The 14,025-nt window shown below is 39.8% G+C and overlaps 1 protein-coding gene and 1 long non-coding RNA gene across 4 annotated transcripts in view; one reads left to right on the forward strand and one right to left on the reverse strand.

The window, feature by feature from the left end:
* uif (sushi, von Willebrand factor type A, EGF and pentraxin domain-containing protein uif) overlaps positions 1–14,025 on the forward strand; it is a 122,518-nt gene that overhangs the window by 97,277 nt on the left and 11,216 nt on the right. For all 3 annotated transcript variants that reach the window (XM_045758838.2, XM_045758841.2, XM_045758839.2), the window contains exons 7-19: positions 243–628; positions 1,371–1,555; positions 1,903–2,071; positions 2,322–2,463; positions 3,033–3,243; positions 3,681–3,860; positions 4,114–4,296; positions 4,886–5,094; positions 5,680–5,830; positions 5,963–6,165; positions 6,555–11,670; positions 11,925–12,093; positions 12,413–12,658. In XM_045758838.2, coding sequence (XP_045614794.2) covers positions 243–628; positions 1,371–1,555; positions 1,903–2,071; positions 2,322–2,463; positions 3,033–3,243; positions 3,681–3,860; positions 4,114–4,296; positions 4,886–5,094; positions 5,680–5,830; positions 5,963–6,165; positions 6,555–11,670; positions 11,925–12,093; positions 12,413–12,658 — 7,550 coding nt within the window. The remainder of the gene's footprint in view (positions 1–242; positions 629–1,370; positions 1,556–1,902; positions 2,072–2,321; positions 2,464–3,032; positions 3,244–3,680; positions 3,861–4,113; positions 4,297–4,885; positions 5,095–5,679; positions 5,831–5,962; positions 6,166–6,554; positions 11,671–11,924; positions 12,094–12,412; positions 12,659–14,025) is intronic.
* LOC138371439 (uncharacterized) lies at positions 3,565–5,822 on the reverse strand. Its single transcript, XR_011230473.1, has 3 exons — positions 5,709–5,822; positions 4,200–4,403; positions 3,565–3,764 (listed from the first exon to the last, which is right to left on the reverse strand). It is a non-coding gene; the product is annotated as an uncharacterized lncRNA (long non-coding RNA).

Raw genomic sequence — 14,025 nt, forward strand, 5'->3', positions numbered from 1 at the left:
TCCTTGTAAATTGTTGTTTATTCGTATAGTTAAAGTTCAACATTGCAACTATCCAAAAACTACTTAATATCATCTATATTTAGCAGTATACAGTAGTATTATTGGCATAAATATATTAGTTTGTTTTTATGAGCTGATTTAAGTCCTTAAACTTTACTCCCTGTAAGAATGTTACAGCTAGGTGTAATTATGTGCCTTGGTTTCCAGAGGTCATTGTAATTAATGTTATCTATCTTCAACAGGCCTTCAAGTGTGATGGACAGAATGACTGTGGAGATATGTCTGATGAGATTGACTGTCCCAATCGTTGCCACTTCTATATGCGTTCATCAGGAGACTCTATAGAGAGCCCCGAATACCCCAAAAAGTATGGACCCAACATGGATTGTAAATGGACCTTAGAGGGTCCTGTTGGCCACAATGTGATTCTTCAATTCTTCGAATTTGACACAGAGAAGAACTTTGACACAGTGCAGATTCTCAGTGGTGGACGTACCGAGGACTCGGCTGTGTCTCTCACAACACTCTCGGGCAGACAGGACCTTACTGATAAACTTTTCATCTCAGCCTCCAACTTCATGATTCTCAAATTCAAGACCGATGCCTCAGTGGAGAAGCGAGGTTTCAGGTAAGAGTGATGTAATATTTCTTCTTATGTCCTATTTTTACGTTATGATGCTAAAAGGAGCATGTGTTATGTGGTTGCTTGTCATTGCTTTCCAAGGCATGTCCAAAGGATAAGGAGAGTTCCGGCTGTCAGGTACTTAATGTATATAGTACTGTATGTTAATCCCCATATTCCAGTGTTTTATAATACCTACTTTTATATCTGTGAATGGAAGTAGTTTCCATGACATTCGCTGTCAATTTGTTTCACCGATTTACCACCCTCAATATATATGAGTACTCTAGTATTATATTTTAATCAATTTCCAACTTATTGTGTTTTACCGACCACTTGTACCCTCTTGTTGTTTCATTACAAATGGAATATAATGTGTGTGTGTGTGTGTGTGCACACACAGCTCTACCAAAAGAGATTAAATTTCAGCTCTTTGGTCCCACCTCTCTTCTTCACTCAACTAGTGAACAGGTTCCCAAACCTTTTGAGTTCTGTCATATTGGCTGGAATCCAAGTACATCTGATGAGCATCTGGTATCATCATGTTATATATATTTCTCTTCCTATCATGATGTTCATTAATTTAACATTCCTCCACTCTGCAGAAGTACATCCGTAATCTTTTCCTACACAACTCGCCATGTGCATCCCCCCCCCTGGCTATAACAGTATACTGTATAACTTTGAATTCTGCCTGCTTAGTTAGAAACTTGTTTAGGCTTGATCTCCAGTGCTATCTTCCTTTTAGGGCATCATGGAAGACAGAACCACAGAACTGCGGTGGAGAATTGATTGCTACACCCCAGGAGCAGATTATGACATCCTACAACTACCCACTCAACTACCCTGGTGGTCTCGAGTGTCTTTACATGCTCAAGACACAACAAGGACGTGTCATCACTCTCGAGATTCTTGATTTGGATCTTGAGGATGGTATGTTACTGGTGCTTTTATAATTGAAATCTTGGTACATATCCATCTTCTGGTTAAGTTTGTTTAATTTATTTTCACTTTGGAAAAATGACTATACAATATTCATGATTGCTAAGTAGGTTATGATGATATATATCAGAATTAAATAAATTTACCTAGGGGCTGCTATCTCCCAAGAGGCTTTGATGGGTCAGGAAGCCAGCAACTTGTCAAAGGTTTTTGAAGCTTCAAAAACCAATCACTAATCATTTTTCTGTGGTCAGGCATCACTTGCAATTCTTAATATTTATTTTTTAACATATAACTGCTGTGAATAATGTTAGAATTATTATTTCTTTCCACTGCAGACAAAGATTTTGTGTTGGTGCGAGATGGTGATTCACCTTCAGACCCTCTGCTGGCTCGGCTCACTGGCTCCCAGGAAGACAACCATCGTTTTATCGTCTCAACTGGCCCTGTTATTTACTTCTACTTCTACACCAACCTTGGAGTTTCTCAACGAGGATTCCGCATCAAGTAAATTATTTTAAATTTTGTGTATACTGTACCAATAAACATATGAATAATACATAGTAATTAAATGTTATACACTTTTATGCATTTATAATGTGATGTTTCTTATTATTTTCTGCATTCATTAGAATGATTAAAAGACTAACAAGACTTGTGTAGATTAATTTACCTGAAGGCTGGCATCTTCAGTGACCGTGATAGGCACAGGAAGCTGGTTGCTGTAAACAGGCAAATTCAATACATCTTCTTTCAGGTACTACTCAGGATGCTCTGTAACTATGGATGCCAACAAGGGCATCATTTCTTCTCCTGCTTATGGTATTAGGGAGTACCCAACTAACCAAGAGTGCAGCTATCTCATCAGACGACCTGGTGGAGGACCTCTCTCACTCAGGGTACTGAAACAAAATTTGTTTTCTTTGTTTTAACCATTGTTTTATCCTTTCTAGTATTCTACCATTTATTCCATGTGCCTGTAATTTTCTTGCTAGTCTTTCATGTGATACCTTAGAAAAGGCCTTAGCAAAATCCATGTATACTGCATCCATCGGAAGTCCTTTGTCTGAGTAGCTGGTTTATTTACTTTTATTTACCACATACAAAAGAGTGAGGAGATCTGCAAGGCAGGTTTGGTGGAGAACTCCACTACCCAGAGGCCAGAGTGTAGACGGTCTATTCATAAAAGCTGGTTGTGGTACCAGCTAGGGCCTCCAGACTGTTAGTGGACTCTGTAGAGTTCTGGGTTGAATAGCTTTTGTCATATCATGGCTGCGTGGATTAAATTAAGGCAAGTGTCTGGTATTCACTAGAACACTAGTTTAAATCTCCACAGTGTTCCAACTGATTTTGTCAATAATAATTAATTATTATACAGATAGTTATCATGTTTATTATTATTATTATTAATGCAAGTACAGTTCTGTAGATATAAATACATTTAAGAAACATATGCTCTTTCCCACAGTTCAATGACTTTGTTGTGGAAAATAAGGATACTGTGCAGGTGTATGATGGGATGACATCATCTCAAGGTATTCGCCTACATTCTGGCAAAGGTTTCTCTGCTAACAACCCTCCCACCATTACTCTGACTGCTGATTCTGGCTCCATGTTTCTCATGTTCAACTCTGACCCCCTACGATCGGCCAGAGGATGGTCAGCCAATTTTTCTGCAGGTGAGTTGATGTATCTCATTCTCTGCTCTATTGAAAGTGGTGTAAGATTCAGATAAAAGAAATTTCCTTTTATTTCTCCATTGTAACCGGGTAGGCACATATTGTAATGTTAAGCACAAGTACCTCTGCATTTGTACTTACCTTTCTCTGTTGGATGAGAACTAGCTCCTGTATTCATGTGTGTGTTTGCTCAGCACTTTTCTTTAATGCTTAAAGCAGAGGTGGTGGGGATGTATTGTGTTGTTCAGGCACATATTACTTGCTTAAATATACAGAAGTCATCATCATCATAGAATTTGTTACAGGAAAATATTAAATATATTTTTTGTAATAAATTTCAAAATTTTATTTTTAATACAGTTATGAACTAGGAAAATACATTTCTTCGTTCGCTCATGTTGACTTATTGTTGCACATTATGTTAATTTCCTTTACAGATTGCCCAATGTTAACTGCTGGTGAAGGAGCCATTGCTTCTTCACGTGACACCTCCTTTGGCAGCATTGTGACTTACACATGTCCTGTGGGTCAAGAGTTTGCCAATAACAAGACTGCCATTGTTACTACATGTATGCCTGGGGGGACCTGGTCCACTGACTATATTCCCAAATGCCAAGGTAAACCCTCAGAATGTTAAGGATAAGAATAGCAAGGTCATTGTACATTTTAAGGAAAAAGTAAATGGTAAAAGATTTATGCATTTTGAAGGGAAGGAAAATTTGTAATATGCAGCTTGATTATTTTTTTGTTTGATACATCAAATTTTAAATTATTCTTGATTTTTCATAATATGACGTTTAATGCTACTAATACTATTTCAGCATTAATACTACCAATAATATTTCAGCATTAATTATGCTTATGTTTCAGTTGTTTACTGTGGCCCAGTGCCCCAGATTGACAATGGCTTCAGTATTGGTGCCACCAATGTGACATACCTTGGTCAAGCCACCTACCAATGTTATGCAGGCTTTGGCTTCCCCAGCAGCAAGGGTGTCGAGACCATCACATGTACAGAACACGGGGAGTGGCAGCGACTTCCAGAGTGCCTAGGTGAGCCAACTTCATTACATTTTTTTCATTGTTTAAAAGGCCCTTATTACCACCTTGGTTGTTTGTAGAAGCACATACTATGGTAAATATTATCATCTTCTTGTCCCCTGTAAAATAAGATTTATTGTCGGTCAAGTGTTTTGTGGAGTATATACAGTACTGTACGCGGAAAATACACAGACAAATGGGAAAGAGAGATGAACATTTCAAGAGCTTGAACGTGTCACAGTCTATTCACACACCTCTCAACCATTTTGTAGCCCTCATCAATCCACCAAGATGTTCCTCATGTGTCCCCACTCTTCCCTCATTACTCCACCTCACACATCCCCTCATGTACAGTACTGTACATACATATCCCTCCCATTATTTATAAGAAAGTAAGAACTGGTTTTGTTAATTGCACTCTAAAGTACGGCTGTCAAGTCTGTACCTTACATTGATTTGGCATCAGGTATTGATTTATAAATATTGTACAGTACATTGTATAAATTATCACAAATGGCATTTACAAATCAGAGTACTGTAGTTGGTTGTAAGGCACTTAATTTCACTCAAGGCAAATGTGATTAATTTTTCTCCTTAACAGCATCACAGTGCCCTGCTCTACCAGAAACCCCACATGCCAACCAAACTGTGCTTAACGGTGGAGGACGTAGTTATGGCACCGTGGTGAGGTTTCAGTGTGAGGCTGGCTATTACCGCACTGGTCTCCCTGTTATCCACTGCATGTCCAATGGCTCTTGGTCAGGTGACGTGCCCACTTGTTCAAGAATCAAGTGTTATGATTATCCAAAGGTAAGGAAAAGCTTACAATCTTGTTTTCTATCTACAGTATACTTTTTAAACTTATATGCAACTTATTAGAATATTTTGCTATAAATACAGAAGACTACAGAACTGTACAGCTGAGAAGTAATGCTTCATTTCAATTATTCAAATTGGCATTTAAAATATTCGGCCTAGACTAACTTTAATATACTAGGACAAAATGGTTATGTGCATGACCAAAGAGTTAGCTATAGAGCATTTAATACAAAATGAAAGCTTGTGTTTTGGTTTCCCCTTCATCGAGAATTGAAAGCCTATCCTTAATAAACCAAGACAAAATCCCATTTTGTTGTTACTAAATATTAACAATTAATCATATTCTCTTAAAATTTGAAGTTTAGTAAATAAAGATGTAAATGTTTAATGAAAGTTTTTTTAGTAAAAATTTGATGTATCCATAAAGGCAATATAACAATTTATAACATGTAACTTCTCATTATTGTGGTTAGGAAAACTAGGTCTAGTATATATATATATATAGATATTCAGAGTTAGGAAGATAGATATGGGAACTTCCTATTGGTTACTGAGGAAACATCACTACTCCCATAGATTGCTAATGGATTTGTTGCTGATCTTACCCGTGACTACTACTTTGGAGACGAAGCCAGAGTGCAGTGCCATCGTGGTTACCAGTTAGTTGGTTCTTCCATCATCCAGTGTGGCTCAGACCAACAATTTCTTAACCTACCAACTTGTCAAGGTTAGTTTAATTATTTCATTGATTATGTGTGTGTATGATTATTGATTTTGGGGATGTTTGAAGACAGAATTTGGTGCAATTCTAATGGCTGATTTTTTTGAGTAATGATGGGTTTACTTTTCATTACCTCAGATATTAATGAATGTGATGCCGCCCAGTGCGATGCTGCCTCAACTGAATGCAAAAACACCCCTGGAGCCTTCTCGTGTATGTGCAAGCCTGGCTTCCGACCTAATCTTGACTGTCGGCCACGAGGAGACCTTGGTGTATCTGATGGTGGTATTCCAGATGATGCAATGTTTGTGTCTTCCACTGCTGCAGGTTATGAAAAGAATGTAAGGGTTCTTGAGAATGCAAAGTGTAAAATTCATGTACTGTATTGTATAGTCTTGAAAAATATATACATATAATTGATAAGCCACAACTCCTAAATTTTCACTACACTATTATTGTTCTATAAACTTGTATATAATGTATACAGAAGTAGGACGTCATTTATATACTGTAGCTTTTTTACTAAGTGAAGGATCATTTTTTGAATTACCACACAAATGTATATGACAACAGTAATACAAAATAGTAATTAACAACAGTTAATGCAAACACTTGTTATTTCAGTTTAGGCAGAAATAAAATAAATCTTGTGATGCACAGGAATAAAGTTCAAAAAGTTTTTTACCAGTACAGGAAAATAATAATACAGTAATATATTTTTGTATTTCAGAGTGTACGTCTCAACTCTCAGCTTGGCTGGTGTGGTGCTGAGCATGAGCCTGGTCGAAACTGGGTTATGGTTGACCTTCGTGTCCCTACTGTTATCATTGGTTTCCGTACACAGCCTGTTGAGCGTGCTGATGGTCAGAGCGCCTTTGCTAAATCTATCCGCTTGCAGTACACAGATGATCTAACTGACGTGTTTCGTGAGTACACCAATCGTGATGGATCACCAGTGGAGTTCAGAATTACCTCGGGGGTTTCTTTGTCTGTAGTAAACCTCCCTACTCCTGTTGAAGCTCGTTATATCCGTCTCACTATTGCTGATTATGAAACGGCACCCTGCCTTAAGTTTGAACTCATGGGCTGTGCACGCCAAGACTGTATTGATGTAAATGAATGTGAAGATAATAATGGAGGCTGCGATCAGCGTTGCATCAATTCTCCAGGATCTTTCTCTTGTCTGTGTAATGTTGGTTATGATCTCTTCACTGAAAATGGGACAGCTGGGTTCTACACAGAGAAATATGAATCTGGTCTCCGTGATGGTGACACCTATCGGCTGAACAAGACATGCGTAAGGAAGATGTGTCCAGGACTGGAGTCACCATCAAATGGATTGTTGCTGGATACTCGTGACATGTATCATTACGGGGATCTTGTCTCATTCCAATGCAATTTCGGATATGTCATGGTTGGATCTGACAAACTAATATGTAACAGTAATGGTATTTGGAATGGTACTTTACCTGAATGTCGGTATGCAGCTTGTGAACCCTTACGAAATAACCCGGAAGAACACCTTACAGTTCATTTTACTAAGCCTGATGCTCCAGTGATCCCATTCATGGAAAATGAAACTATTACTTGTAATCAAGAAGGCAGACCATTAAGGAATACATTGACATCTGGATTCCGTGAGTGTGTGTATGATCCTCAGCCTGGCTTCCAAGATTACTGGATGGCAGGTATTCCACCAGAATGCCCACGTGTCGACTGTGGCATACCAGCAGAGACACCTGGGGCTACATATGGCTATACTGTAGACACTCAGTATCAGTCATCCTTTTTCTTTGGCTGTGAAGACACATTCAGCCTTGCTGGCCAAACTAGCAGAAATGACAATGCAGTTACGTGCCAGGCTGATGGTAACTGGGACTTCGGTGACCTAAGATGTGAAGGCCCCGTTTGCTCTGATCCTGGCCACCCACCTGAGGGTACACAAATTGCTTCTAGCTATGAGCAAGGGTCTGAAGTGAAATTTGAATGTTCTCGTCCAGGCTATATCCCCATTACTGATGAACCCATTCATTGCATACGTGAGCCAGAGTGTCGTGTTGTTGCTCCAATTGGGATAACATCGGGCAAGATTCCATCATCTGCTATTAATGCCACCTCCGAGCGTGGGAACTATGAGGCTCATAATATTCGTTTGAACTCTGCCACTGGGTGGTGTGGCCTGACGGAATCTTTTACATATGTCACCGTAGACCTAGGAACAGTGCACAGAATTAAGGCAGTTTTAGTGAAAGGAGTTATTACAAATGATGTTGTTGGAAGACCAACTGAAATTCGCTTCTTCTATAAGGAACAGGAGGAAGAAAATTACATCGTCTACTTCCCAAATTTTAATCTTACAGCTCGAGATCCAGGCAATTATGGGGAGCTGGCAATGATAACGCTCCCAACGGTTGTGACGGCACGCTTTGTTATTCTTGGCATTGTCAGCTATGATAAAAATCCATGCCTTAAATTTGAATTGATGGGTTGTGAGGATGAACCAGCTGAGAAGCGCCTCCTTGGCTATGACATGGGCTTCCCTATATGTGTTGATAATGAACCACCACAATTTGCAAATTGCCCCATTAATCCTATAGTTGTTCAAAAGGGTGTTGATGGCTTCCAAAGTGTCAACTTTACAGTGCCAACTGCATATGACAATTCAGGCACGATTGCTCGCACTGAAATACGTCCAGCTGGCTTCCGACCCCCTATGCATATTTTTAAGGATATGATGGTTGAATATTTGGCATTTGATTTTGATGGAAATGTTGCCATTTGTCAGATTAATATTACTGTCCCCGATGACATTCCACCTTCAGTTACCTGTCCTCAGAGTTATGTGATTGCATTGGTTGAACAACAAGAAAATTATCGTGTGAACTTTAACTCCTCAATCACATTGTCTAGTGTAAATGCCAGTGATAATAGTGGACATTATAAGCTGAGAGTAACACCTGAAGTTGCACTTATAAGAGTTGGAGGTTATGCGAATGTTAGTGTCATTGCTACAGATCCCTCTGGAAATGCTGCATCCTGTAACTTTCAAGTTGCTGTGCAGGCAACAGCTTGTGTAGATTGGGAATTAAAGGAACCAGCAAATGGTAAACTGAATTGCATACCGGGTGAAGGTAAAAGTATGGAATGTTTGGCTACATGCAATGATGGATTTAGATTTACTGATAACATGCCAGTCAAGGCTTTCACTTGCACCATAGAGACCTCTTGGCAACCCTCACGAGTGGTTCCTGATTGTGTTAGTGAGGACACTCAGGAGGCCAGCTACGATGTCTTGGCATCTGTTTTGTATCGAGCTAATGGTGCCGTACAGCCCACCTGTCTCACTCAATATAAAAGTCTCCTGCAGCAATACTATGAAAGTCTCAATGGTGTGTTGTCTAGCCGCTGCTCTGCTGCTGTTAATGTAGCTATTGATGTGATTTTCCATGATACGACACTTAATCTTGCACAGGAAAATGTAGTGGAGGTTCAATATGTGGTTCGTTTGACTCCTGAAGTTAAACAAAAACTGCTTTATGAGCTCTGTGGTTCCACATTATCATTGATTTTTGATTTGAGTGTGCCTTCAACTTCTGCAGTAATTGAACCCATACTCAATCTGTCGTCTGCAGGCAACTCTTGTCCACCGATGCGTGCTTTGAGTTCCAATGTCACTCGAGGATTCACTTGCAATGTTGGAGAGGTTCTAAATGTAGATACAGCTGTGGTGCCACGTTGCCTTCACTGTCCTGCTGGTACCTTTGCACGTCGGGAAGAGAAGGCCTGTTCTCCTTGCCAGAGAGGATTCTACCAGGACCAGAGTCGTCAAGGTGCTTGTAAACAATGCTTGCCCGGTACATACACATACAATGAAGGTAGCAAATCTGCTATGGACTGTGTCCCTGTCTGTGGTTATGGGACTTATTCACCAACAGGTCTAGTACCATGTCTAAACTGCCCACACAATTCTTACACAGAAGATCCTCCTGTCGATGGTTTCAAGAAATGCCAGGCTTGTCCTCCAGACACTTTCACCTATGCAGCTGCCACTGCCTCCCAGCAAATGTGTCGCAGGAAGTGCAGAGAAGGAAGTTACTCTGATACAGGACTGGAACCATGTGCACCCTGCCCCTTCAACTTCTATCAGCCATTTGATGGTCGGACAACTTGTCTTGAGTGTTCAACAGGAAATCGCACCCTAGATGCAGGATCAAGCTCCGAGGAAGAATGTGTACCTGTGATCTGCACTGAGGGAATCTGTCAGAACGGAGGCTTGTGCTTATCACGTCAGCACCAAGTGCAGTGTTATTGCCCTGCAGGTTTTACTGGCAGATTCTGTGATGTGGATATTGATGAGTGTGCCTCACAACCATGCTATAACCAGGGAACTTGTGTTGATCTTCCCCAGGGTTACAAATGTGAATGTGCTGAAGGATACAGTGGGCTTCAGTGCCAAGATGAAGTCAGTGAATGTGTTGAGGATGCTTGTCCTGACCGAGCCATGTGCAAGGATAACCCCGGGAAAGATACATACGAGTGTCTGTGCCGTTCAGGCTATACTGGTCCTGGCTGCAATATCACAGTAAACCCATGTACAGAAAAGGATAACCCTTGTGCTAATAATGCAGCCTGTGTACCACTAGAACAAGGTCGTTTCCGGTGTGAATGTCTGCCTGGCTGGGAAGGACGAATGTGTGAAGTGAACATAGATGATTGCAAAGAGAACCCTTGTCTACTCGAAGCCAACTGTACAGATCTCATTCATGATTTTCGTTGTGACTGTCCAAATGGTTTCACAGGAAAACGTTGCCACATCAAAGTAGACCTCTGCAAATCTTCCCCATGTACCAATGGCATCTGTGTTGACCGTTTCTTCTATCATGAGTGCATTTGCCATCCAGGTTGGACAGGGGAAAGCTGTGAAGTAAATGAAGATGACTGTGTTGAAGATCCCTGTCAGAATGGCGGCGAGTGCATTGACTTGGTTAATGAATTCCGTTGTGAATGTGACACCGGGTATACTGGAAAACTTTGTCAGCACACAATTGACGATTGTGTTTCTGAACCTTGCCAGAATGGTGGTACTTGTGTTGACAAACTTGATGGCTTCATGTGTGAATGCAGACCTGGCTTTGTAGGTTTACAATGCGAGGCATCAATTGATGAGTGCATCAGCAATCCTTGCAATCCAGTTGGCACAGAAAAATGTTTGGACCTTGACAACATGTTCAAGTGCCAATGTCATCCTGGCTATGATGGTGAATTTTGTGAAAACAACATTAATGAATGTGCCACAAACCCATGCTTTAATGAGGGTCTGTGCATAGATGGTGTAGCAGACTTCACTTGCACCTGCAGACCAGGGTGGACAGGCAAACGATGTGAAAATGACATTGGTGGTTGTGAATCTGTGCCTTGCCTCAATAAGGCTGAATGCTTAAACCTATTTGAGGACTACTTCTGTGTTTGCCCATCTGGAACTGATGGAAAGAGGTGCCAGGTTACCCCTGAACGGTGTGTGGGCAATCCCTGCATGAACGGAGCCTCCTGTCAAGACTATGGTTCTGGTCTCAACTGCACCTGCTCTGAGGACTTCACTGGCATTGGCTGTCAATTTGAGTTTGATGCCTGTGAGGCCGGTCTGTGTAAAAATGGTGCCACATGTATTGACCGAGGTGCTGGCTATGAGTGTGTGTGCCCTGCAGGTTACACTGGAAGACACTGCGATGAGGACATTGTTAACTGCACACCAACTTCGTGTCCCCCTGGTGCAACGTGCATTGACTTGACTAATGATTTCTACTGCAAGTGTCCTTTCAACCTTACTGGAGAAGACTGTAGGAAGGGTGAGTATTTAATCATTCCTAACTCATTTTGTGAATTACAAATTTAAGTTCTTGCTCCTTGTATAGCTTCGTGTTTTGGCATGAGATGAAAGTGTTTTAAAGTGCATTGTCTTGAATCTCATTCTATTATGCTTAGTTTCTTTTCTTATTCAGTTATTGACATGCACTATATTTTTCATCAACAAATATGTAATGAATTATTTAATTTAATTATTTAACATTTTAATTTTAATTTAATCCATCTTTTTCATTAGTGATCAATATCGACTATGAGTTATACATAAATGATGAGAGCAAGGCATCCAGTGCCTCACTAGCAACGCCCTTCATGCTCGGCAGTGCCACATCCTTCACTCTGGCACTCTGGGTTCAGTTTGCCATCCCTGACGATCTAGGCACCATTTTCACACTCTACTCTGTTTCGTAAGTTTGTACTTTGCATTGTTTTCTAAAATATTAGTACATACATAAAATGTATGTACATTACTAGTATTATTATTTAATAGTTTGCAGTGAAGTATTTATATGGCAATATTTATCAGCCTCTGTTTTAGTTGATAAATGGAAATAAAGTATATTCAAACATTATTTTTATACATTTTAAGAATGCTGATATTAATGCCTTTTTATGATACTCTAAATTTTACATTTATCATACTAATATTGCAATTGTTGCTTCCCAGGTACCTTAGAAAACTGGGTTAAGTGTGTCGTAACCTATTCCTTATATATTCCACAACAGGAGCCCATATGTGCCGTCTGACAAGAGGGTTATTCTTCAAGCGACCAATGCAGGTATTGCCATAGAGTTCTTTAAAGATCTGAAGGAGTTTGTAACCTACCGTCCTAACATCCCAGTCAACGACGGTCAGTGGCACCACGTCGCTCTCGTGTGGGACGGCACCGCTGGTGTGCTCACTCTCACCACCGATGCCGTAGTTGTTGCTCAGGTGGAAGGATTTGCCCAAGGACGCCAGTTGCCCATGTAGTACGTTTATTATTTTTTTTTGTTTTTATTACACTGGTGGGGTGTAACTATGAAAAAATAATCTCACATGCACATATACATACTTGCATGTGCACTCAGTCACCAATACTGTACTATACATGCAGGTACAGTATACTTGTACATACATGTGCACTGACTTGACTATGACACAGTACACACCAACAAAAATAATAAACTAAACAAAATCCAAATGTGTGCAACAAATCGAGCTTTATGTATAGAGTAAATGTTTTGGAATAGCTAAAATTCAAAGATAAAATAAAAAAAATGGGATATGATAGCCACATAAAAGTTTGTAATAAGATACAAGACAGCAAGCAGGTAAAAGGTTGTAGGTCATAGTATTGAGCTAGAGGAGAAATGGTGTAGAAATGATAAGAGGCAATAACTATTTACCAACTTAGCTGTGGATGGTGAAACAAATTCCAGAAGGTTGTAAGCTCTGGCAACCATAAAACTGCTGACAATTATAAGAAATCTTGCCAGTATTTATGCAGCACATCATAGTACTGTATAAGTGCCTGGTTGTCAAACGATTTGGCGAGTCGTATTCCGGCGAAAATTAGGATTAAGGACTTGATAGCCTTATAATTACATAAACAAACTAATAGAAGATCTAATGTTATCTGCTCTTTCCGTGTGAACCCAAACAAAAAATAAGAACTGTCCATAATAGAAACCTCCCCTCACACTTAATGCACCTCAGTTCTAATGCTTTCAACAGCAGTGTTCAATTTTAAGTGCTATACTGTAGTGGAATTAATGCTTCTCGATTTGTTTGCAACCTTAGAACTACTGAGCATCGATCCTAACAGATTAAGTTGGTTTGTCTAGATTCATATGCTTATGCAGTAGTTGGGAAAAGCATTTCAGGTTAGATACTTGTCAAATCATGAGAATCGGGCAGTAATAGAGGCAGACTTTTGACCCAAGAAACAGGTACAGTACTACATTACACACAGAGATCACACTAACGTGATGCATCAAATGAACAAATCTGAACATCATATGATTTGTTCAGGTACAGTACTGTACACACATCCCCACAAACACAAAACATACTAATCATATGTGCTGCAAGGTACGCAAACTACTCATATACTGTAATTGCTCTGAAATACAGCATGTATTTCAGGAATACATGCTGTATTACTGTAGGAATAATTCTTATATATATTAAACCAATATTTACCTCCAAAATTTTAACCTTAACCACTACTAAATATTAGTCGAGACTCTCTTTAATTTAATGTAGAACCAATATATATTGTACAATTTACTATGTAAACCCACACCTTAGTTTCATGATATTCGAATTGCTAGTCGTATTTAGTGGCCCTATATTA

The sequence above is a fragment of the Procambarus clarkii genome, chromosome 35 (assembly GCF_040958095.1).
Source record: "Procambarus clarkii isolate CNS0578487 chromosome 35, FALCON_Pclarkii_2.0, whole genome shotgun sequence".
Lineage (NCBI taxonomy): Eukaryota > Metazoa > Arthropoda > Malacostraca > Decapoda > Cambaridae > Procambarus > Procambarus clarkii.